The sequence below is a fragment of the Falco rusticolus genome, chromosome 8 (genome assembly GCF_015220075.1).
Source record: "Falco rusticolus isolate bFalRus1 chromosome 8, bFalRus1.pri, whole genome shotgun sequence".
In the NCBI taxonomy this organism is placed as follows: Eukaryota; Metazoa; Chordata; class Aves; order Falconiformes; family Falconidae; genus Falco; species Falco rusticolus.
This window is the reverse complement of record NC_051194.1, coordinates 28344221-28368472: the sequence shown is the minus strand read 5'-3', so window position 1 is coordinate 28368472 and position 24252 is coordinate 28344221. Positions and strand designations below refer to the sequence as shown.

Sequence of the window (24252 nt, the reverse complement as noted above, 5' to 3'; positions counted from 1 at the left end):
GAAAATAAGTGTTACACCGACATGATCTGTGAACCTACAGTAACTGTAGGTTACGTGTACTTTGATATCCAGATACTGGAACCTGAGTGTTGCTATTTATTAGTAATTGCTTCTGCTTTATAACCACACATAAACCATCCTCAGTGATTCAAAATAATGTTCTAATTGTCTAAAAATAGATGGGGATGCACATTGTCTCAAACAGTCACTTCTAGAAATACAGGGAGAAGCTGTAAGGCATTGAAAGCTGTTACAGGTTTTCAAGTCCAATCTTGGCAAGGGGTTTTGGTCATTAGCACTGCCTCTTGTAGACATTATGGAGGCAAGGTAATAGAAATCTTTTTTATTGATTGGGGCTGTACTTCAAGAAAGGCGTAATTGCCACCCTAAATTTAATCTTGTAGATACTCATCTGGTGCCAATGTTCTGTTTTCAGTATTAATGTCTTCCTGGAACCGTTAAAGCGAATGTTAAAAATTTAGCTTCATATTGACATTGCTAACTGTGGTCTAGATTAGTATGTATTGGTAAAATATAGCAAGTATTTTTGAAGTCTGGTCCTTCATCTAAGTGTTAGTAGGAAACTGGCAAGAAGCGGCAAGTGTAATTTGCTTTTATTATCTTTTGCATTTGGGATACTATTTATATTGGATCAGTCCATAACATGAAAGGGTAAACTTCAGAAATAAAGAATCATTTATTGGAAAACAGTGGATACGTTTAAAAGCATCTTGCTGTATTATTTAGACGTAGAGAAAAACACGCTATTAACAGCTGGGTGAAAGGGAGGAGGAATTTTTCTGTGAGATATAGTTCCGACAGTTTTTCCAAGCTTTCTTGAACACTTAATTTGCAGTATTTGAAGGTGTCACAGTCTGTATTTTTATTCTTATAAATTTACGGAAAGGTCAGATCAACTCTTACGTCTAGTTGCTGTTGCAGACCTGAAGGTTCAATCAAAAATTCCCTACTTGTATCATTGTTCCCTGAAGTGGCTTCTGGAAGAGTGAGGGAATGTCAGAACTTTTGTATTTCTCCATCAAGGTACTGAGATTTTGCTCTACATTTGCTCTGAATCTTCCAGTGAGACAAATGAGAGTGCGAATGCTCAGAGCGTGGTTTGGGGTTTACCTTGCCGAACATGAGTTGCCCAAGGTGACATTTTAAACCTCTCTTTTTCCAAATTAACTTATCATTGGTGTCGTCCTCCTCTTCCTCATACTCCTTTGCCCTGTCCCCTGGTTTCCTGCTACTGCTCCATCCCAGGTCAATCCTGTAATGAAACACACAGCTCAGTCTTTGGCCACTGGTAGGTGAGCCAATGGGAGATTTCTGTAAATCTGAATTTTCAAATTAAGATGCAGATTTCTGAAAGCACCTAGATTTTCCAATATTTCACTATTGTATGATTAGAAAGCTAGTTTTCTAAAATGCTTCCACAGATGGAAGTTGTATGGCTATATGGGCCCTTCTGTGTCCTTAGCAAGTCAAACCAATAACTCACCCAGGAGCAATGTATAGCCATTCCAGAGGGCAAAGGAGAACCCAGCTGCAAAGGCAACTAAAAACCAGCATTTCACCAGGTATTGCATTGATACCTCCACAAATAAATGCTGACAAGCTAGCAACTTCAAAAACTAAAGCATTTGGCTTTAGCAGTTACTCAGCGGAGAGACACTACAGGCTGGAGCTAGTGTTGGTTAAACCTTACTGAGGTTTTTCTCTTGGTAATCACTGAAATTTCTCAGTAGAAACAGGATCTTATTTATTCATTTTTCTCTACACTGTGAGTAAACCTGCCTGTTTAAAAAAAAAAAAAAATGGGGAGAAATGAGGAAGTTTATCTGTGCCTTCAAATTTTAATGAAAGCAGAATAACATGGTGCTAAAATTTTTATAAAATGGTCTGTACCATTTTAAAATCTTGTTGTTGTCAGGAGCAGTCATTGTGGTAGTGTCACTACAGCCACGGATCATGAATTTGAGCCTTGCCATAGACAGGTTTGAAAATAAATGTAGGTTTATTGACGTAAGAGGGTTCTTTTTTACTGTTATTATTCTGTGTGATTATATGATGGTAAAAGGGAGAGAACTAGCAATTTCTTCACACTCTATCTTCCTGAATGAATAACATGCTCAGTGCCAGATTATCAATACTCAAATGATTGTCTTCATTGTCCTGCTGTTATCTTCATCCTATGGGGAGCTGCAAAAAAGAAATGAGGATTCAGCTGCTTAAGGGACTATAGAAGGAACAGCCTCATGCGTGTACATGTGAGAAATATTATGCGCAAATGTTCAAATGATTTATTGTCGTTACTGTATTTTCTTTGGAATTTTTATATAATTATGGCAAAATCACAATCCACTTCCCATACGTTCTTCCCCCCCTCCCCTCTCCCCCCCCAATTTTGACTTAGGCAACCAAAGTTTTTATTAACCAGGGAAGGAAGAACATGTTTTTGAAAGGGATTAAGCAGTGAAATGATGAATGGAACTGTTTCGAAAGCATGCACATAAAGTGATATCATCTGGCTATGGCTGATTTCTGCTCCATCGCTTCAACAGGAAAATAGCTATATTGCTGAAATGATTCGGCTTAGGCTCTATTATTTGCGGTGGTGCTTGACAGTTATGGAGTTGGAATTCAATTTCTTTCATCTAAAGCAGGTGTGCCTTAAAAAAATCACTCTGCCACTTCTGTATAACGCATGGAGATTGTTGGCTTCTTGCCTGAAAGCATTTCAGTGTACTTATCCCATTTTCATACAGCAGAAGTCGTCCATGAATATCATCTTGGTTTAAATACATGAGTGAATTTTCTTTATCCCAAAACAAGATAATAGATGATATGAAAAGCTTTATTTTATGCTAGCACATAGATTTAAGGACCCATTTTGAAGGGCAGTTTTATAGAAATCTATATTACAAAGCACATAAAGGTGCTGATATTAATTTATTATTCAGGACAAGAAGAAAGGTGCTCCTTAATCTTGATGTATCTGTATTTGATATGACAGGTTAACCTTGATATTAGCATCATGTCCCCAAATTTCACTTCCCTCTGACTTTAAAATACCTTACCTTAGTTTCTGATAGTGATGTATCCAGGCAGCAGTTGTTTATTTGTGAATAGTACATGGCACGTTTATTTTATATGAAAAGACAGCATAGTTCTACAGGTGTCTGCTGGGATTTAGACAGGTTTAGTTACAGTAAGGATTTGAGTTTACATGGAAAAATTGTGTGTAATATCTGGAAGAGTGATGTATATTTATTGAGGTCAACAAGTTATGTGCATGTCTGTGTCATATTACATATTTTTGTATACCTATAATACACATTTATACTAAGATTTATATCTGGATTTTAGATGTGTATATTTTTTTAGGTGTAAATATATATATAGAATCATAGAATTGTTTAGGCTGGAAAAAAACTGAGATCATTGAGTCCCGCCGTAAACTATGTCTGCCAAGTCCACCACCAAACTGTATAGCTAAACACCACATCTACACGTCTTTTGAATGCCTGCAGGTGTCTCAACCACATCCCTGGGCAGCCTTCTCCAATGCTGGACAACCCTTCCAGTGAAGAAGTTCCTCCTGATACCCAATCTAAACCTCCCCTGGGGCAACTTGAGGCAGTTTCCTCTTGTCCTGTCACTTGTTACTTGGGAGAAGAGCCTGACCCCCACCTCACTACAACCTCCTGTCAGGGAGTTGTAGAGAGTGATAAGGTACCCCTGAGCCTCCTTTTCTCCAGGCTGAACACCCCCAGTTTGCTCAGCTGCTCCTCATAAGACTTGTCCTCCAGCCCCTTCCCCAGCTTTGTTGCCCTTCTCTGGATGAGGACATATATATGCATGCTTATATAAACATTAGAATAGATTATAAAACTTAAAATGCTGCAAAAACCCTTTTCTGGTTGTTTTTTTTTTTTTGGGGGGGTAGAAATGTGGGAAGAAAATTGGAGCATATACTTAGCGCCAAACTTTAGCAGAAACCTCTAAGTATTCATGTCAGGCAGACCTGTCTGCAGTCACCCCAAAACTCCATTCTGAAGGCCTGTGTCAACTATCAAAACCTAGCAGGGAGGAATTTCGGTAGAGTGGTTTGTCCTGTGTTCATGAAACTAATGAGAGCCAAAGAAAAACGTTGTGATTTCCAAATCAGTAATGCTCTTCTGTCCCATTTACACTTGAAAAGAAGGTATATGATGAATCTTTTTATGACAGGGAAACAGCAGAAGTCCAGAATGAATGCTTCCATGCATGTTCTTTCTTGATAAGCACCTCTGAGGCTAAAAGTGTGGTCAAGTATTCATAGTGTGCACTACCAGAGGTCTTGAATCCTTTAAAGACCAGTGGTAGGCTTTGGTCATCAGTAAGATGGAACACGCATGGAGACCTCCGGGTTAGCAGGGACCTGAGCTGGTGAGTTCACCTGGTAGGGCACATCTCTGTGTGGATTTATCCGGGCATGCCTGGAAGCCCAAGCTTCTGGGTGGTTCCAGGTCTAGACTGACTACAGTGCATCAGGATGCCTCTGACTACAGCTGATGCATGAACAAGTACATGTGTTGAAGGCATTCAGTGATATGATGAAGTCACAGACACTTTTCTTGCTTAAATAGCATGAATTACTCTTACGTTCCTAAAATGTAAAACAAGCAAGCAAATAATGCGGCTGGCATACCTGTGTATCTCAATATTTGACTTTCCCTTTTTTATCTCATATTACTTCCCTTTATTTGTCAAATAATTTATGAATAGGCATGTCATATTTTCCTAAAACTCCACAGATGACTAGCTTGTATATTCAAAGATGCTGAATACAGCTTGTATAGCTTGAGCACCATGATTTGTGGTTTAATGCCCCTTAATGTATAAGCGAACAAAGTAATAGTGATGTTAAGGTCATCTAACTGCAGCAAAGGGTTGCCTAAGACGATAAATTGTTTATTAAAAACATCTTGTATTTTCAGGCTGAACTGAAATCAATAGTATGTTTAATCTTTGGAAGGTAGTCACTGGGCTCATTCACAGGGAATGAATGGCCTGTTGCTGTTCAATTTACTGGTAAATTCCACTGTTAAAAATATCTATCATAAGGTTTGCCTTTCCTTAATCATTATTTTCTGTAACAGGCTACTCTTCTCAGTATCTTTATGCCTTAGAATAAATATTCAACAGGCAGGCAAGTTTAGTGCATTAATATTTAAACTGGTTTTAGGAAAACACACCATCATGATAGCTTGTAGTATAATATTACTTACCATTTGTATCTAACTAGATAACACTCTTTAGCTTAAATTAATTCTGTTGGCTTAATTAATGCTATTATTTTAATCCATTTAGAAAGGAAAAAAAAAAACAAACCCCAAGGAAAGCATGATGGTATCTGATAGGACAACAGATACAACATGAAATTCAACTTTCTGGAAAACTCCATGTTGTACAAATGATGTAGTGATTGTCATTGTTCAGGACTCACGCCAAGCTGTGGTTCCACTGGAAAAGAGGTCTGTTCAGTCTGTTTTGTTTGGGTCGCCCCTTCCAGCCCTGAACAAATGTGCTCTAATGGCTGTTTTGAATGTAAAAGTCAGCAGGAGCATTTGTCTTCATGTCTGCCACGAAACTTGCTAAATTATCTGAATCTCTCAAAGAGTCAATACAAATTAAAAATAAGCAAAAGGTTTCTAAGAGAGTGATTGCTATCCTAGCAAGTTCATTAGCCTTCTGAGGAATGCTGTTGGCAGGCTTTGTTTAGCAGAAGTCCAAAACAAAGTAAACAAAAAATGTCAGAAAATGAATTGCAAATCACTTGGCAATATAAATGTAAGAACTAGGATGGAGATGATGAATAATTTGGGAAAATGTATATTGTTTCTTCAGGAATCTTAACTGCACGAAGGGGAACTATACTGAAGATTGCAGCAGAGGAAGGGGAGTATCTTGATTAAGTGAATATGGGCCATCCAGCTTTTCTAAATGCACTGGCAAAAGCAGGCTCCAGACACTGTGGAAAAAAACAAAGGACTTCTGCAGCGAGGCCTTTCTTCCCCAGCTCCCTGTTATCTGTCTCCTTAATGTTTTCAGGTTATACTCTGAAAAAAAATTGCTGCTAAAATGAATTTTTCACTCTAATTTTGTGAGACTAAGTTGAAGACCAGAAATTAAGTTTAAAGGAGGAAATCAGACTCCTAAACTGGATAAGTGACGATCACCTTGCGTCTCCTTCCCTAGGGAAGGGGGGCTGGTGCAATTCAGCTGCATGTGCAGTCCCTCGGAGTGTCCCTTGTCAGCTGCTGCTGAGGGAAGGGGCTGCTCCGCTCCAGCTTAATTCAGGGGTTTTGACAAATTTTACATGCCACTGCTACCGTGTTGTTTCCAGTTATTTGAAGATTCATAATGCAAACAGAGCGAAGCATGGGTGTTAACTCCTGTAGCAAAACAGAGTGGTAAATCTAACAGGAGGGAGAGAAGGTTGCAGTTGACAGAGGCAAGGCTAATGTGCTCGATGCCTTTTCTTCAGTCTTTATGGAAAGGAAAGGTTAAATGTGACAAAAGGTTTAACCTGATCAGAATTAACAAGGGAATAGGAATGCAAGGGAGGGTAGGGAAGGAACTGAGTATTTAGATTCAGAAAAGTCAGATTTAAGGCCTGTTTACAAGGTTAAATGACTAGGCAATAAACTGGGATTTGAATTTATGGTATGCTATCTACTGTGCATTAACTCCCCATACAGAAAGTCTTAGTATATAAGAGGGTCTTTACATGAAGCAGCTTTTCCAGGTCAACCAGCCTCATAGTTTACGCCAGCATATTTAAAGATGTGGTTTCTAAACCAGCAGTGATTTGCTTTGGGAACTCCCAAAGGGTATGAATAATCCCAATAAACATAGTACATATCTTTAAACAAGGAAAAAAAAAAAAAAAAAAAGGAAAAGCAAGGGAATCACAGCCAAAGATTCAGATTAAATTGGTATCAGGAAAGTTACTAACACTACTAAACAATCGATTTGTAAGCCCTTCAAGCTTAGTAAGGGAAGCAGCCACTCTATCCAGCAAGAGCAAATACGTTTTTCACTTTAAGGAGACTTCTGATATGACCCAGACAGTCGTGCCATTAGGTATGATTCAGATGAAATAAATAAGGAGCAAGGCCTGTTTGAGAAAGTCTTCTCAAGGAATAATTTTATCAATAGTCTGTACACCCTGATTTTTCTACTATTCGCTACTTTCATTAATGTCTTAGACAACGGCACATCACATTTTTGAACAATGTCACACTTGGAGGCAGTGCAAGCACTCTTCAAATTAAAAATCTTCTTGATAAATGTGTGAAACAGCTTGAAATCCTTAAGACAAAATTAAGTGAAGACTATAAAGTTGGTGCTTACAGTGGAAAAGTCAGCTGCATGTAAGCCAAATGGGAAAGAAGGGATAAGGTATTAGCACTGTGGAAAAGACTGAGCAGGTCAGAGTGCTGCCGCAGAAAAATATAAATCTCTTGCTGTAAACATATTAATCGGAGAGTAGGGAGCCACAGAGGGGGCAGCTGCTGGGCTCTAGCCTGTGCTGGGGCTTAGCTGCAGTGCATCAGGAAGGGGTGGAGAGACTGGAGAGAGTTTAGACAAGAGTGACAGAGAAAGGGGTTTGAAACTTCATTGGTTTAGTTTAGGAAAATTGGAGAAAATCAGGCAGCAGAGACTCTATAATTGTCTGCAGACATGTAAATGTCATTACTGAAAGGACTGTGATAACTTTTCTCTGTCCCCACCAAGGTTACCCCAAGAAGTATCAGTTTTACTTTCAACACGTTGGGTTGATGTTCAGTGTTAGGAAAAACAAAATGGTGCTCTAATAATGTACTTAAATACTTGAACAATCACTTAGGTAAATTGTGACATTTCCACGACTGACAGGTTTGGAGAAGTTGCTGATTAAAGCCTGCTCAGATTGTTCACTTATACCTGATCCAGTCTGATAAATTAACTGTTGGGAGGCTATCATCCCAACTTTTTTACAGTAATATGGGCATGAATTCCTATGTTTACAATTCACTATAATTCATGCTAGTAAATGAGCTGTGTGTTGTAATATCTCTCATAATTTTGATTTTTCAGAGGGGTAGCTCATTTGTTTTCATATAATATAAGCCATGTAATTTAAACTAGGCACTATTAAATCCATCATTTTTATTACTAACTTTGATTCTAGCTTTCAGCAAGGCTCACAGATTGTGGGAAACCCGTTAATACTCTTTTATTCAGAACGTTTCCTTCTTCACATCAAAGCAATGCACGTTCATATCAGTCAGTATTTCTGCAGAACAAGCCATGAAACTGAAGAGTGCTTCAAATGGTCTTAAAAAATGTGTGATGAATCACTGCTAGAGAGAGCCATGTGTTTGCATGTATCCTTGATGGCTTGGTATTTTGGACATATATAATATGCAAAGCGTGTTTCTACTTTCTTTTTCTTTCAGGGCTGATTTACTGTGTAATAGTTTATTCATGCGAAAAAAAGAAGCCTGGTTTTTTTGATTTAATATTTTCTGATAAGTGCAACAAAATTCCACTTCATTTGTGAAATGACAAATACCATACTTCACACTTTCACAACTAGAACTATGCTCTAAAGCAATCCTGGTAATCTTGGTCTGCTGTATCAAAAAGAGCAATTCTTGACCTACCAGGGGAAAGTCTGCTGGATATAAACACCTGCAGACAATAACTCCAGTTTATCTTGGCATATTCCTGCTTCCAATTGGACTTTTGTTAATTGAGAAAATGTGCACTGTACTTTCCTAGGCTACAGCCAACCTGTTTAGTAGATTTTTTTTTTTTATATATAGAAAATTACAACACTTTCTCATCTTATCTGCATAAGCTGCATTTCAGTATTGATGTAGGAGCTGTAATTTAGTATGAGAATGTACTTGTCAGGAAAATCCATACAGAACTTTAATTCTGATATTAAAATATAATTATCATTAACAGAATAAGTGACTATCTGAGTAGATTTTAATGCTTTCTTTTAATGCATTATGCAATTGAAATGAAAATATGTTGGGTTTTGCCCATAGCCTTACAGCATAGGCAAATGACAGGGCAACCTGCCTTTTTGAAAGCTGGAGATTGTCCCAGTCAGGACATCCGAGTGGAATACTATTTGAGTTATCGGAAATGACCATGGCTTTAAAATGTGGCCCTTACAATTGCAAACATTTAAAATGTTTTGGGTGTTTGTGACTCTGGAAGGGAGAAGATTTGCTAAAGAAACAGAGGGTGCAGGGTATGAAGTAAAGCAAGAGTCAAAATAGAAGGGGAAATTCAAGTTGATATATACAGTGTTTAGGTACATCAGGCAAGATGGAAAAAAAATTTTTCTCTTTGTGATGGTGCAGGGGACAAACTGGACTCAAAGACATACACTGATGTGATGGCCAGGTCCAGACCCTCTATCAGACCTTGCAAACCATTCTCATAGCTGGACATGGCTTATTGGGTTTTTTGGGATGGTGGCGAGAGTAGTATTTGACCAACTTAATACTTCTCAAACTCATACCAAAAAAGATTTGCTGGGCTTCACTTTGCTTTTGTCAATGCCAGGAAGAAAGAAACAATTGTTTCTTAACAAGGCAATGGAAACAACTACCATAGCAAGAAGGTACAGAGCAGAACAGGTGTCACCTGTTTAGGCTGCCACCCCCCTTGGGAAGGCATGGAGATTTAGTTCCATCAGTGCTACCTAAGCACCTGCAGGAGCACCTGTTTGGTGATGGGGTAGCAAGTGCTAACAGGTGCAATAAGAGTTCGTCTTGGAAAAAAGCCTCTTATAAAGTTACTTGGAGGAGCATGGTGACCCCTCTCAGACCAGGAGAATTATTTTGGTGTTTTGCCACTTTTGGATATGTTTGTGGTGGCGTTTGATGTAGAGCTTGAGGTCAAGCTCAGCAAGATAAAGAAGGTGTCTGTGGACATCAGAAACTGGACTGGAGAAGGAATGAACAAGAGCAGTCAGTACTGGCATACCTCCTGGGTACGAGGCCTAAGGTTTCACATTGTGAACAAGTGGCAAAGTTGAGAAGGTAAGGGGGTGAGAAGCAAGGGAAGGGGTGTTTCGTGGAGAGGAGCAGGTTGCCCTTGCAACCCAGACAAGCTTCTAGGCTTGGGCTGGACTACAACCAGCTATTTTTATCCAGAGTTTTTTGTGCAGGTGGTTAGTGGATTTGGGCAGGAGCACTGTATTGAGGATGACCTTAACTACCAGAATAGACACAGCTTTTGTGGGTTTTATGTTGAAGTATTAAATCGTTCCTTAAGGGAAAGTTGTGCACAGAACTTGCATACGGGGTTATTTTGGCAGATGACCAGGCGTTAAACTTCCTTTAAAATATTTTATAACCTTATTTAAATCTTTCATAAGGTTAACAAGACTTTAATCCATTTTTCTGTAAACCATTTTAGTTACATTTGATTATTTTTGTCCTTACCGTAACAGTGCTTTTGGACCTTACCTTCTTTTCACATGCCGAACCAGTATAGCCGCTTCTGCAAGCACAGACATTTGGTCTTATGCACCTGCTTCCAAATAGACATTTTTGCTCACAAAGTGCTACAAATGAAAGATAAAGTTGTTTAGAAAATATACTTATTCTAAGTCTTGTAATTAGAAAGGTTATATTTAGATGCTTTTGAAAATGTTGTGAGAAAATATATTAAGGTTCTGCAGTTTCATATGATGGAGAAAAGGAAAATAAATAAAAAAAGTATTGAGGCATTACAGATGGTTTGCCATAGGCTTTTTCATGCATATGCGTCTGTTAGGTTTACAGTTTCCTTCATTTTTTCCCTTTTTTCCCCAATGATGGGGAAAAAGAAGACTGTGCCAAAGGAATTGCCGTGGCTCAGTTGGAAATGGATCAGTGCAAGGCCTAATTTTGAAAGCCAGGATACAGTTCTGGGCATTGATAGTGGGGTCAGATTTTGCCAAATTGATTTTCTTTTGTTCCAATAGAAAGAAACCCCCTACCTGTTAAAAGTTCCATTCTTGACTTGAGGAGATACATTAAATAAGTACTCTTAAAGGTGATGTTATCACAATAAACAAAAGGGAGAATTTGGTGACCTGCACACTTTACAGCTCTGGAAACCCGGGCACAAGAACATGTAATTTCATGGTCCCACATAATCAGTAATGAGCTGCTTATCCCAAGTAAAAAGGAATCAGAAAATCTTTTTTATCTTATCTAGAGTACCAGACAGTACTTATACAGGCCCATCTGTTTGAAGACATTCTGTTAATAAAAGAATCGGTGTTCGTTTTTGGGATTTTTTTGAGAAGAAATATCATCAATTGAATTAGCAAAATTTCAGCCACTTCTTCATCCTCATTAGCAGTTTATATTGTTTTGATGTTGTTTTGGCATAGAGGAAAGAGAACAACCAACTCATAGGGCACCAATTCAAGAAGAACACACATGTCATAGTATTTTAATTAGATCTCATGAATTAAACCTTCTATAAATATTGCCAGAATATTGTATCCTGGTTACAGGCAGTCAAACTAAATGCCTTCGAAACTAGTCAGATGTCAGAATCTACACAGAATCAGTAAGTGGCTTCTTATATTTTCTTGTGTGGCAGAGGCATATAGGAAGCTGCAAACCATGCACCATTCAGACAGACCTGAAAATAGAGTAGACACATGTCTATGTTCTGATACCATCTTCTTCATCATGAAGCAAAGTGTTTCATCAGATTTGAAAGAGTTTAATGTATCCCTATAAGGATGTCTTTTCACAGAAAAGCAACTAATTCTGGGGCTGAAGGAACAAATTTCAGAATTTCAGTTTGTTAGACTTAACTTCTGATTTTGACACAATTTGCTCATGCAGATTCTTTGTATTACGATCTGAATCTCAGAGATAGACCAGGCCAGTGAAATTTCTTTAGAAAACATGTGGTAGGAGCCTAAGCCACCCAAATGTGATTCTCAGAGTTATACTAATTGTTGTAGTGACTGTGGAAGGCTGGTGACAAGATGTTGAACAACATCTGGAATTTGTATTGGTTTTGTTCTATCAGAGTATCATGGCAGCTAACACTCGGTGAGGAGGCTGAGGTTTTGCTGGAGTAGGGAATATTAAAATCTAAATATGTGTATGGAAGTTCAGGCCTGATGGCTATGGGACAGAGGAGAAGAGCCAGACTTACTGCCTCTATACATGTCTTGAAAAGGAGGGGCTGTAAAGAGCTTGGGAAACTGCTACTCTTATGAGTAGTCAGGTGGTGAGGATTCATGCTGTGTCAAAACTACTGACCCGTACCATGTCCAGAACAGGGACGTGCAGAGACCTGCACATAGTGGTGACCTTCAGGTGCTCCTTTTTAAAAAGCCAGCTGTGCCAGGTGATCTACTGTAGGACTCCAGTGACCTGCTGTTAGCAACTTGCCTTCCCAGTAGGTAAGCTAGTTGATGCATTTGTGCTATTTTGAAAAGGTAGAAAGTACTGTTCTGTTGAAAAAAGATATTTTTTTTTTTTTAAGAAGCAAACTTGGCTTTGTTGGGTGTCTGTTGCAAAACACTCAAGACCTAGAATGGGCAACTGCAAACTTCTGAATTGGTGCTGCTTCTGAGAGGGGGTGGCCCAGGTTTGGATCCTGGGTGTGGATGGGGCAGAGGAGGAAAGGAATCACGCTCAGGCTAGAACAGTGTGCTCATCCTCTGCCGACTGCTGCTTCAGCTCCTCCACAAACTGAAAGAACTCAGATTTAGAACTGGAAAAAATCTTAAGAGTTTTGTTTACAGGAACAAAAATGCTTCCCCACAGGGAGGGCATTGTCAGGGGAAGGGGCTCCCTGTGCTGACATCAGTTTTGTTCTACGGTATAGTAAGCTGGAAGAGAGAGAAATGTGTATGATATTGCTGTTATCCATTTGATAGGAACTTGGGCAAGGGGAAAATGGAAGCTGATTCTCCCTTCAGCTTGGTAGTGGATAAAAGAAGAACAGGTAAGATAAAGAGAGATGGACTCTTCTGGGGACCCCTGTAGCAGCTGGGGGTGTTCTGGTATGCATGGGCAGAACAGGCATTAGATAATGTACCAGGCTTTTTTTCTGTCTGTGGTTTCTTTGATTCTCAGTTAATGCAAACAAATAAGAAAAAGGAAAAATTTCTTCCTTTTTTTTTAATCCTTTGCTACCTGCCTGTCTCTCCCTCTCCACCCACTGCTTCCTGCTGTAGTGCTCAGAAAAACAAGAGCTCAGTTAGGAGAAAAGTTAAAAACATTTGGAAGAAAATTGGAATTGAAATCACAGAGGATAATAACATAGCTGAAGTTCAAATGAATATTTCATAAATGTATTTACAAGGGATGCTAAGCCACTAAACACTAAAAATGACACGGGCTATGTATGCATTATCCTGTACAGATTCAGCAAAGAAAGTAATTTAATAAGCTAAGCTTACGTTAAAATTATAATCAATAAATGCCCATTATAGAAAGAGATTTATCCCTGGGTGTTAAAAGAACAGGGCTACAATTTGCATGCAAACTACATTCTGTTTTAAGATTTTTCTTTTTTTAAGGTTTGAAAGGGTTACACAGGAAAGGTAGAAGAAAGCCTGTCTGAGATGTTGTTCAAGGCACAGAGAGAGAACGAGGAGGAATGTTGAGGAAATTATACGGCTATAAGCTTGACACTTATAACATGCAAATAAAGAGAAGATATTCTGAAGGGCAATGAGGAGCCAGTATGGGTTCAATAATATTAGAACAGAAGATAGCAGCATGAATTTTAATGATGAAGATCCTTCACAACTATAACCTTCTTATACTTTATAATTAATTATTAGAATTATACCTTGATCCTGAATTCAGAGCCTTAAACAATAGACTTATATCCCTGGCCAGAAGCCTTCTGACTTTACTGGGTTGTGTTTTGGCTATATCTGTCAGGGTAATCAGGTTGTACTGTCAGGTCTTCACTCCTTTGGTCTAATGTTTCTTTCCTAGCTCAAGAGAAAGAGAGATGTGAGTTAATCCCACAGGAGGCAACGGGAAGCCACAGGCGTGGTGCTTTAGACTGGGTATCCCATACGAATTGGGAAGAAAATCACTCATGGGAAAAGATGGTGATCCTGGGATACCGTTTCTCTGTTTTCAGATAGGGAATTTTTGGAATATTTGTGCTGCCGTCATGAAAGTTAAAAACAGAATCAGACAGAGAAAGCTTCTAATGGAAGAAGCCTAATCCATAAAGCTGCTGGTTTCTGTAGTTGAGATAAGTTGAATATTTCGAACGACGTTTTTTAACCTGTCTTTCCAAAAGGGAATTTCCCTACATTTGCAATACAGTCTGAAACTTGATTGTTACTCCTTAAACTATGACCATCAAAGTCACAGGTATTTATCAAGGATAATGTGTGTATTCCACCATACACCTGATTTGTTGGGACAAATGACTTATTTTACTGATTCTCTTTTGGAAGCTGTTCTGTTCAGTTACAGATGAATGGGGAGGAAAACTACTCTCCTGACTGACCTCTTTATTTACAGTCTGATAAAAGATGACCATTATGTTTTATCCCTTACCAATGTCTTCTAAAAGTCTCTACTTTTACTCTTGTGAAATTCTGTGATTTAGTTGTAGCCAGAGAAAGGTGAAACCGTAAGAAAAATACAGCCTGCACAGATGCCTCTGGAATGTCATTGTGAGTTGGATTTAGCATTAAGAAATTAATAATTCACTGCATTGCATGGACATTGTACGTCGTTGCAAAAGAGCCAAAGTTTTTGCTTGTATGATTGCATCTCCAAAATGTAGCAGACTTGTTCCAAATAAGTTCCTCAACCTGTGGTAACTACTTCTGATAATATAGTCTGCTCTTGCTCCCTGAGGTATTTTCACAATACTCTAGACATAAAATTATTCAGACTTAGACATTGCCAATCTTCATTGCAACAGAACTGAAAATCTGTTCTAGGTTATTGTCAATGGTGGTGTCTGCTGAGAGGTTGAAGCATTTTGGACTATCACTTGTGATAGAGATCTACGACCTTTTTTCCTGGTGAAAGTTGGCAGGAGAATCTGAGACGTCTGTATTTGCACTTGTAGGTATTTAAATTAATTATTAGGAACCCAAATGCAGAGAATGTCATGTTTTGCTTTTTCTGGTTTTACAGAAGACTGAAGAGAGAAGATTTAAAAAAGACTGTATTGTGGCAGCTATATCTACTGCTGCCTCCAAACGTCTTCTTGAACTGTCCAGGTAGGTTTAGGCCTTTGTAAGTTAGAAACTGCACTGATGAAGGTAGCCTGTGACTTCTTAATAAAGACAGATCAAAAGTACGTGTCGAAGATAATTTATCAGTACTTGTCCGTTGTCTTTTTTGTTGGCTGACTGGCCTACTCTGGCTAGCTATCTCGGTATAGAAGACTGAAACAATTTTTTGAGTCTTAGAAATGTCCAGAAAATAGTGGTGGAAGTTTCCACAGATCCTTTGGTTTAGTCACCCTACTAGAAGTGTGTGAGAAAGTTAATGAGGAAAAGAGGTTCAGTGTGTAGGTGAAACCTGTATCTGCATTTCCATTGCTGCCACCCCTATACGGGCAGCTGTGTGAATGCACAAGTTGAAAACAAAGAATGAAGCTGGGTTATTGAACCTCCTCCTACCCTTGAAAAAGCCCCAGAGAAACAATCCAGCTCGATTTGCCTCTGGACATGGGAGGAGGTACAGCGATTGCTGAGAAATGTTGTCACCTGTATTGTTACTTGCAGAGCGAGATGGAATTTTTGCATGATGAAATGGAAACAAATTAGATTAATAATATACTATCTATTAATTATTGCATTTTTATAGTATAATAATTTCATGTGCAATGTAAAAAGAATATGTAATGTTTTAATATAATATATAAGAATAATATAGGTTATGAAATAATATTTGAATAGCATGAATAATAGGTTGCTACTTTCTTATCTTATAATGTGGATGGTTTGGTCTGTTGTTGAGTTTAACAGCCAAAGTCTGTAGTTAAAGTGGTGTAAATCAAGGCCTCTCTCAGCCTTCTTGTTGATACCATGGCAAAGCGCAGAATTAGGGCACACGCATCCACATGCAGGTAGGGGGTGATGAACACAAGGAAGCCTCGGGAGCTTAAATTGAGGTGTGTAATTTGGTGCAGAGGGGAAGCACAGAGGAGCAGAGTAATGAACCAAGCGCCTCCTTGCCAGCAACGCTCTGGCGTTGGCAGAGCGTGTGGATTTGGCCCACTGTTTGTGTGCTTCTGGGAGGTGGGAAAGAGGCCATAGTAACACAAGAGCAACAAGATGATGTTACCAGGGGCTGGTTACAGTCCCCTCTGCTGCTGCTAACAGCCTGTGTCAGTGCCAGAGCTGAGGGGAAGGTGAGCGCTGCTTTGAGCAAGGGAGGCGTTCAGAAGGCTTTTTACGTTCAGATAGATAAATACATTTTTTCCACTGAGTTCTGGATTTGGGCAAATAGCCTTCCATTAAAACTCAAAACCAGACTTCTTTTCAGAGGTTACACTCTATGTGAAACTTTACACCTAACATCTGTGAGGATGAAGAGTTTCTTGTTCCCCTGCTTCCTCCCTGCCTCACTGTGAATACCCCGGAGCAACATTATAAGACCTCAGCATCTGCTCTCTGACAATACTCTTCTCTTTTTATATTTAAAAAAAACAGAAATTCTAACCGCTTGGTGTTTATTTGGGTTTGCTCTGGGACCTAAGAGTTTCAGCCAGTTCCTTTTGGACAAAAACCTGATTTAACTTCCCACTACAGTGAAAACATGCGAAAAAACAGTAAAATCAGAGTGACTAACAATTGAATGGATTTGGAGCAAAGTTTCAAAGTTAGATAGATACGTAAAATATTCCCTAGGCTTGTGTGCCTGCGTAGGACAGCAGAAATTGTTAATGACAGTGTAAGCCTTACTTGCCTTTCACAGGAACAAGCACGATTTGTTTATTTAGTTAAAAAAACTGAAGCAAGAATATGTCATCAACTAATAAATAACTTTAAACATTACTGTGTTTGAACTAGAAGACAGCTGGCACAAAGAAACAATTACACAGCCATTGGGATTTAACTGACAAAAGATTTCCATAAGTAATTATGCTTTGCAAGTGGGAGAGGAAAGAAAGATTGCCCTTTAAAGGAGATAACGCCTTGATATTTTCCTCATGCACTTTTACTGTAAAGCCAATAACATACACAAACTGCAGTGACCCTGTATGTAACAGGCAATAACAGGTCTCTTCCCATTCCAGATCTTCCAGCCCTTCCACGTGCAAGTACTTCCAGCCACCTCGGTGGTCGCTCTGAACCCACAGCGTTTACAGGGCTGGACTCTTAGAATTTCTTTCTGTGCCTTAATGCCATCTGGGTATGCAGAATGAGCTACTCAGTTTCCTTTTCTCCCTGACCCCCCCTCCCTTTTTTTTTTAACCTTAAATTTATTTCATTTAAAGACGATTAATTTTGTCTGACATGTTGAGCTCAGCGTCCACACATGTAAAAGATGAGTCAGGTCTCTCTCACACTGATGTTGAGTCCAGAAATGTTTCTGGAAGTAATAGTTCTACCAGCAGCATAAGACAGTTCTGGCAAATAAGATGTTATCTTACTTGTTATGGTTGTTAGCCATCACAACAAATCATCTTATGGTTGCCTTTACATGTAATAAAATCATCTAGGTTGGGAAAGACCTTTAAGATCATAGAGTCTAACCATAAACCTAACTCAATATACACATAGTAGAAAATTTAAGGAGTAAAGGTCTCCAGTGCAACGTGTGTGACTACAAAACTGTAGTAATTAAAGCAGCACTTACGAGTCTGGCACAGCATTCCTACCCATCCTTCAGAGCACTCGCAGATGTTTGGACCTATACATTCTCCACCGTTCAGGCATTTCTGCAGGCAAACAGCTGAACAGATTGACATGAAACAAGTGAGAAGAGGTACGTGATGTATCTGGATGTTCCAGATCTGTTTGAAAGGTGACCTGCTAGGTTTTATTCCATATGGCTAATTTGTAAAGAATGCATTCTATTCATCAGATAATCGGTGTTCAGGATTCTTTGTTATTTCTCCTTAAGAACTGGATCTTTGATGTCTGTCTATGGGGAGCTTTGCTATTTCTAATGCTCAGCTCACCATCAGCTAAGAATGCTCTCCATATGATATATTCATATGTGTTATATGCATACTATGCATTCCATGTTAGAAATAAATAGATTCTCATAGTAAAGTTTGATAGGTTTATTGCTTATGTTATTTCTTCAGAGACCCTGAAAGAGAGAATGCATGTTTTGGTGTATATGTGTGACATACACATGCTTCCTTCAGAATTTCTGAAAAAAATATGAATATTATAATTTCAAAACACTGGTTCTGAAATCACATTTACTGTCAGGACCCAAAGGGTAAAAAGCCAATATTTTAATCTGGTTTACATACAGTATGTCATCTTGATTATGAATTTATTCAGTTTATCTGTCAACATCATGGTAATGAATAGCCACGTAAGGAAAAATATTCCTTGAAAATATTTTAGGGTGAGAGGTTTTTTTTTTTTAATTACATTTTTATGTAACTGTAGTCAGATCTGGTAGAGTTACAGAGTAAGAACACATCATTCTCCAAATTATTCACCAAAATGTATCTGGTGACCTTGAGAGTATATCAGTTTGGGAGGCTTTATAGCAGGCTTTAGATAGTTCTGTGTTTTGAAATATGGCATTTCTCTGTAAAACCTAACAAAATATGTGAAGCTGTTGAAACATAAAATCAATGCTTGAAGTTTAGTACTATGAAAAAGAATTTCCATAACAAGATGTATAACAGACAGCTGCATGAAGCAGAACCAGGGTTCCCCGACACAGCTTTTTTGCTCTGCAAGCATCCAATGTTTATAGCATTTTGTATTACCTGTGCTTAAAATGGTTTTCTTCAAACTGTTGAAGTAGCAAAACAGGTTCTATTTGCTATGTTGTAATCTTCTCTTAATGTTAAAAAACAATTGACGTTGACTAGCCTAAGTAATAATGATCTGTTTGATGGGCAGTAGAGGTGCTTACGTTTATTACAGTGCTTTCCCCTCCAGCCAGATGGGCAGTCGCAGACGTTTGGGCGTACGCATTTCCCTCCGTTCATGCACGTGGGCTCACAGACACCTGCAGGTACACATCAAAGAGAGAACGCGGTAGCTGGGAAATGAGGGAAGACTTTACTAGGGACTTAGTTGCTTCCTTTCAGAAGGTTCAATTGCTTGTAATTAAAACCCGGAAAAGTAATTTGGATTTGAGAATCTGAAACACAGAGGCTTGATAGCTCCCATAAATCCTTCTGGAAAATGCTGCGCCTTGTGTGGAAGCTCTTTCAGGGAAGCTCCAGTAAGAGCTGCCTCACCAGAAAAACAAGAGAGGCATTAATTACAATGATTCTCAGTAAAACAAATAAGAAATTTTCTGTGGCAGCTGTGGACAGACCAAATACTTGTTACAGCTTTCACTTTACTGATTGGAAAACATGCTCTCAGATGTTCATTTGGATAAGAAAAGGCTTGAAGAGGATAGATTGTTTTCACATAATTCTGGGAATATTTTTTGCATTCAACCAAGCATAAAGACTAAGTAGATCCATTCCTCCATTGCCTTTTTGCACCGTTATTTAAGGTACTTACCTTTTTACTTTATTCTTTCATACAAATAAGATGTGAAAGCTAAGTTGTTCTTTGAACTGCAGGAAAACATTATTTTTATTTTTTTTTTAGATTTCATTAGAAACCTAAGTGTTAATTTTTGTGTCTCGGATTAAGCCTGCATTTATCAATACTCCTGTTTTACAACATTCAACAGTAAAATCTCATTGTTCTGGCAAGTGAAACCTCTGCAATCCCAACCTGCTTTGATATAGGTGGATTGCACAGGCAGATAGCCAAGGGCCTCATCTCCTGTTTCTCCTCGCCTATTGCAGTAAGTGTAGGAAGGACCCATCAGAGGCAGTGTACTTTAGAAGCATGGCAGTGCTGCTACGATGGGAGTGGGAATGATTTACCTTTTACATGGAAGAAGGCATTTGATAACTGGGTAGAAGACAATAAGGCCATATTACATAGCAAGTGGTTAAACTGGAGCATGAAAGTCAAGTCGGGAGGAGACCGACAATGAAGGCTTGAGAACACGAGTGTCACATGGCTCCTGCCATGTTTAAAGCTTCATAGGCACAGTGCAATTTTCCAGCGATTTGTTATCAACTGCCTAATCAGCACCAGTCCTCCATGCTTGCAGAACCGGGTGGCTGCTGCACACCTAGCCCTTCCTCAATAGGGCGCAGGCTACTTGCTCCTGCAGGCACTGAGGGGGCTGACAGCTGAGACGTAGCATTACAGTGCCTTTATTAGCCTTAAGGTTGTGATGTGTTTTGACACATCAGCAGTAAGAACAGAACTTGAATACTAATGCTATCGCAAGTCTGATTTTCAAGTCATTGCCATGTACAGGACTCTGAACCTACCACAGCCCCCTCCGACCTTTACTGTAGAACGTGGAAACCTGCAAAGAGCCTCAAAATAGGAATGATTAGTAAAAAACAGCATGCAAAAATAAAGCGACTGTTATTTGATGGAAGAATAACCTTCTGTTCCTCTTTTAGGTATGATCAAGTGTTTTTAGATAGGTAGATTTAGGTTCGCTAATTATTCCTCTGATGTATTGACATATTGCTTTTGTGGCTTTTGTGTCCTGGTGTATTCAGTGCCAATGCTGCTGCACTGGCACTTTTAGTGCTATATTGCTGCTCTTGGTTGGCTGCTACATTTGCATTTTGTGCTGTGCCAAGCCTCCTGGATCTCTTAGCATAGTGACCTGCCCTCAGGCAGGTCAGACTTAGCCACATTCATAAGGGCTGCTTGGATCCAAGCCCTTAAACCGGCGTCCTCTTTTTCCTTCTTTCTCCACCTCTCCTGATCCATGCTATAGTCTTGGTCTCTGCTTACTAAGGCTGACGGGGATCTATTGTTCTTGCTGAACTATCAAAAACTAGTGCTGCAACCACTAGTTAAAACCTAGATGAGTTCAAAGTGTCATGGAAACCATAACTCTGAACTAATTTTTTATTTTCCCTCTTTCTTTTTCTCTCCCTTTTGATCTCACATCTCCAATACTGGACTTCTGACCCACAATCTTAAGTTGTGTTGTGTTTGACTGCCTGTTCCGATTATAAAACAGCTCAGATACTCAGCATTTAGAAAAGATGACCCCAAACCAAAATACATGTTTCTAGACTTTAAATGACCTTACGCTTTTTGATATTTGCAGACCATAGTGTCCCCAATGCTAACCTGCCGTTCCAAAATCAGTTGAAAATCTATAAGTTTGTTTTTGAGATCACATGAAACTTGGACAATGTCTTTCCCCCCTGCCCCTTAAAAAGTAAAGCCAAGAAAAAGTAACTAGGGACACAGTAGCACTTGTTCAAATGAGTATTTCTTATTTATTTTTGTTCCTTACATATCCTCTGTTTTTTTAACCTTATCCAAACAATTATGTTTTAAGGCATTCCTGGTTGTTTTGTACTGACAGCAGAGTTTTGTAGGCTGTAGAGCAACAGACCCTTCAATTACAGGGAAACTAGTCTGATTTTTCATTAACTTTGTTTTTGGTTTGTGAATAACTGAACTTGTTCCTGCTCAATTTGCATTGTAATTCAGCAAAACTTTAAGCAATGACTGAGGCCCAGTCTTAGTCTGAGTAAAACTTTCAACTTGGGATCTATTTCTCTCTTTTTTCAGCTGCCTTAGAAATGAACAAGTAACTATGAAAATACAGTGTGAACTTCCTTTGTGGTGTTTATTGCTCATGGCATCTCTCACATCAGTGATAAATCCAAAGGAGTTCAATTCAAAGCAAACTACGGGAAGTACCAAAACTGTTCTGAACTGGGAGGGCAATTCTGCCTGCTGGCCCTCCAGGGCAGGTACTTTCTCTTCTTACTAGGGAATTCACCAGCACCTCTGTGTCAATGAATGCAGTGTTATCTCTCCCCTTTTCCTGTCTGACTTCTCCACCTTGTTCTCCCTTTCTTTAGCTTGCTTAAATACAATTCCATCTCAATACCCATCAGACAGACTTCAACGTTTGTTGATGATAACTAGTTTGGATCCTTTCTAGTCCCACTCCTTGGCCTCTGTGGAGGAGCTCCAATTTCAAAATAGCAAACAAAAATATTACAGCCTCTCACAGGAAAACTAAATAAATTATCAGACACTAGGAGAGCAAATCGAATTATTGTAATCCTCCCAGGCACTGGCATGACTTTGAAAAGACTCACGTTTCTTTTTTTTTCCCCCTCCCTTTAAAAAAGGCTTGGCATCTTGACCCAAAGACAACGGCAGATTGATAGGCTTTCCACTTGCCTTGGGGATTAGCCCTAATGACACAGATATAAACACATTATTTCCCATTGCAGCAGTCTGGTAGGGTACATCACTGGGGGTAGGGAGAGTCCTGGACTATCGACACATTCTGGGTGCAAGCTTGCCAGCACTCAGTATTACTAAACCCTTAGTCCCACCCCCTTTGCTGTCAGTGTCAACATTTCCGTGCTCTTCAGTAAGAACCAAAGCACATAATTTCATATGCAATATAGTTACTCAGTTCTATAATGCACCACAATTCTATAAGGCCACTGTTTAAAACTAGAAAGGACTTCCATCTTATGTTTTCCAAAACTGGTAAGTTAGATAAAGTAAGCCTGTGTTGAAGGTGATAATGCAGGTTAGAGAAAAAGCATGAGTATGTGTTGTATTTCAGGCGAGGGCTGATTTTGATAAGGTAAGAAGCAGCTGAAGGTGCTAAGATAAAACATAGGTGTTGAACAGAACATCATACAAAATATACGCAATTCTGTGCACTGAAAGGCACTCTCAAGTCACTAAGTTTTCTGTTTTATGCAGCAGCTATTTCTCTTTGATGCCTTTAATGCGTTTTGACCTTACAATCACTTAAAATTTCCTGTGACCCTTTTCATAGCTTATCCCCTCTAGGCTGACTTGACCCAGTGAAGTGCTGCTTGCAACTCTTTATCAACCTCCACGGAGCTCCATAGTTCAACTGTTCAGCCCTAACATCTTTAAGGTAGTCAGACCTCTTGCTTTGTCAGCCAAGGGGAAGAATCTTCCTGCAAAATAAATATTTCCAGTGGTCATTAAAATTCTAAGAAAAAAAGCAACCAACACCTTGAATTTTGTGTGTAAAGTCAAGTAGGTCCTCCTGGTGTACGTAGCCCCACTGATGGACACCTACAATTCCAGTGTCTTCCTTTGCCTGCCCTTCTTGCTGTTGATTTACAGGAACGGTTCCCCTAAAACATACAGTGTCAAGCAAAATATCTCTGCTGTGAAAACCAAAGGGACTGGGGGCAAAGCTGGGCACTGGGCATGGTTTGCCAGGCTGCACGTGCTAGAAGCAACTGAGAGTAATCTCTTATTCTAACAAACAGTCACGATATTAGCCAGCAGTATCTGCTGATTATCTTACAGTGATTAAAAGAAGTCAGAGATTTCCCTCAGGCTCCCGCTGTTTCTGTGGTTTAGCAGACAAAAACTTTTCAGGTTGAACCTAAGCCACCTTTTCATGCAAGTAACTCATTACATCTTCTCTCTCTAGAAGTAGGTAATAATAAGTAGCGAAAAGCCTGTAGTTTTGTTGAAATAAGACAGTCTTCATCACCAGCCTCTTAAAGTTAAAACAGAGGGAATATTAAATCAAGCTCCTAAAATCTAGGCAGAAAGGGATCCTGTACAATGTTCCAGGAACATGCCTCGCCACAGCTGAACATCCATGTCTTTTCCTGAGAAAGACTGCCCAGACTATTTCTTTCTGAAGCAAAAATTACAATTACTTATCATCATGTATCCTAAGCCATGCTGCTGCTGAGGCAGTGCATCACACTGCAGTGCTGATTAGAAGATGTAGTTTTCAAGACAAATTTTTTGGTTGTGTGTTTTTTGTTTTTTTTTTTTTTGTGCCCTGTAGAACCTAAGAAAATTGACCTGCTTCCGGATGCATTCTGCATTCGGAGGGATGAGAGAAAATAGCCTCAAGCAGTAACATCTGTGTGGGCCAGCTAAGGTAATGCATCAGGCTATAGCTTGCTAACAAAGAACACAGAAATGCGGCCAAAACAACACCTACCGGTAGATACAGA

General features: G+C 39.2%; 1 protein-coding gene across 1 annotated transcript in view; it reads right to left on the bottom strand.

Annotated features, from left to right (window-relative positions):
* Positions 1-392: 392 nt before the first annotated feature.
* LOC119152354 (von Willebrand factor D and EGF domain-containing protein-like) overlaps positions 393-24252 on the bottom strand; it is a 185793-nt gene continuing 161933 nt past the window's right edge. Inside the window, exons 26-29 of the mRNA XM_037397521.1 lie at positions 19122-19217; positions 17874-17969; positions 10527-10624; positions 393-449 (exon numbers count right to left, since the gene is read on the bottom strand). Of these exons, the coding sequence (XP_037253418.1) occupies positions 393-449; positions 10527-10624; positions 17874-17969; positions 19122-19217 (347 nt within the window). The remainder of the gene's footprint in view (positions 450-10526; positions 10625-17873; positions 17970-19121; positions 19218-24252) is intronic.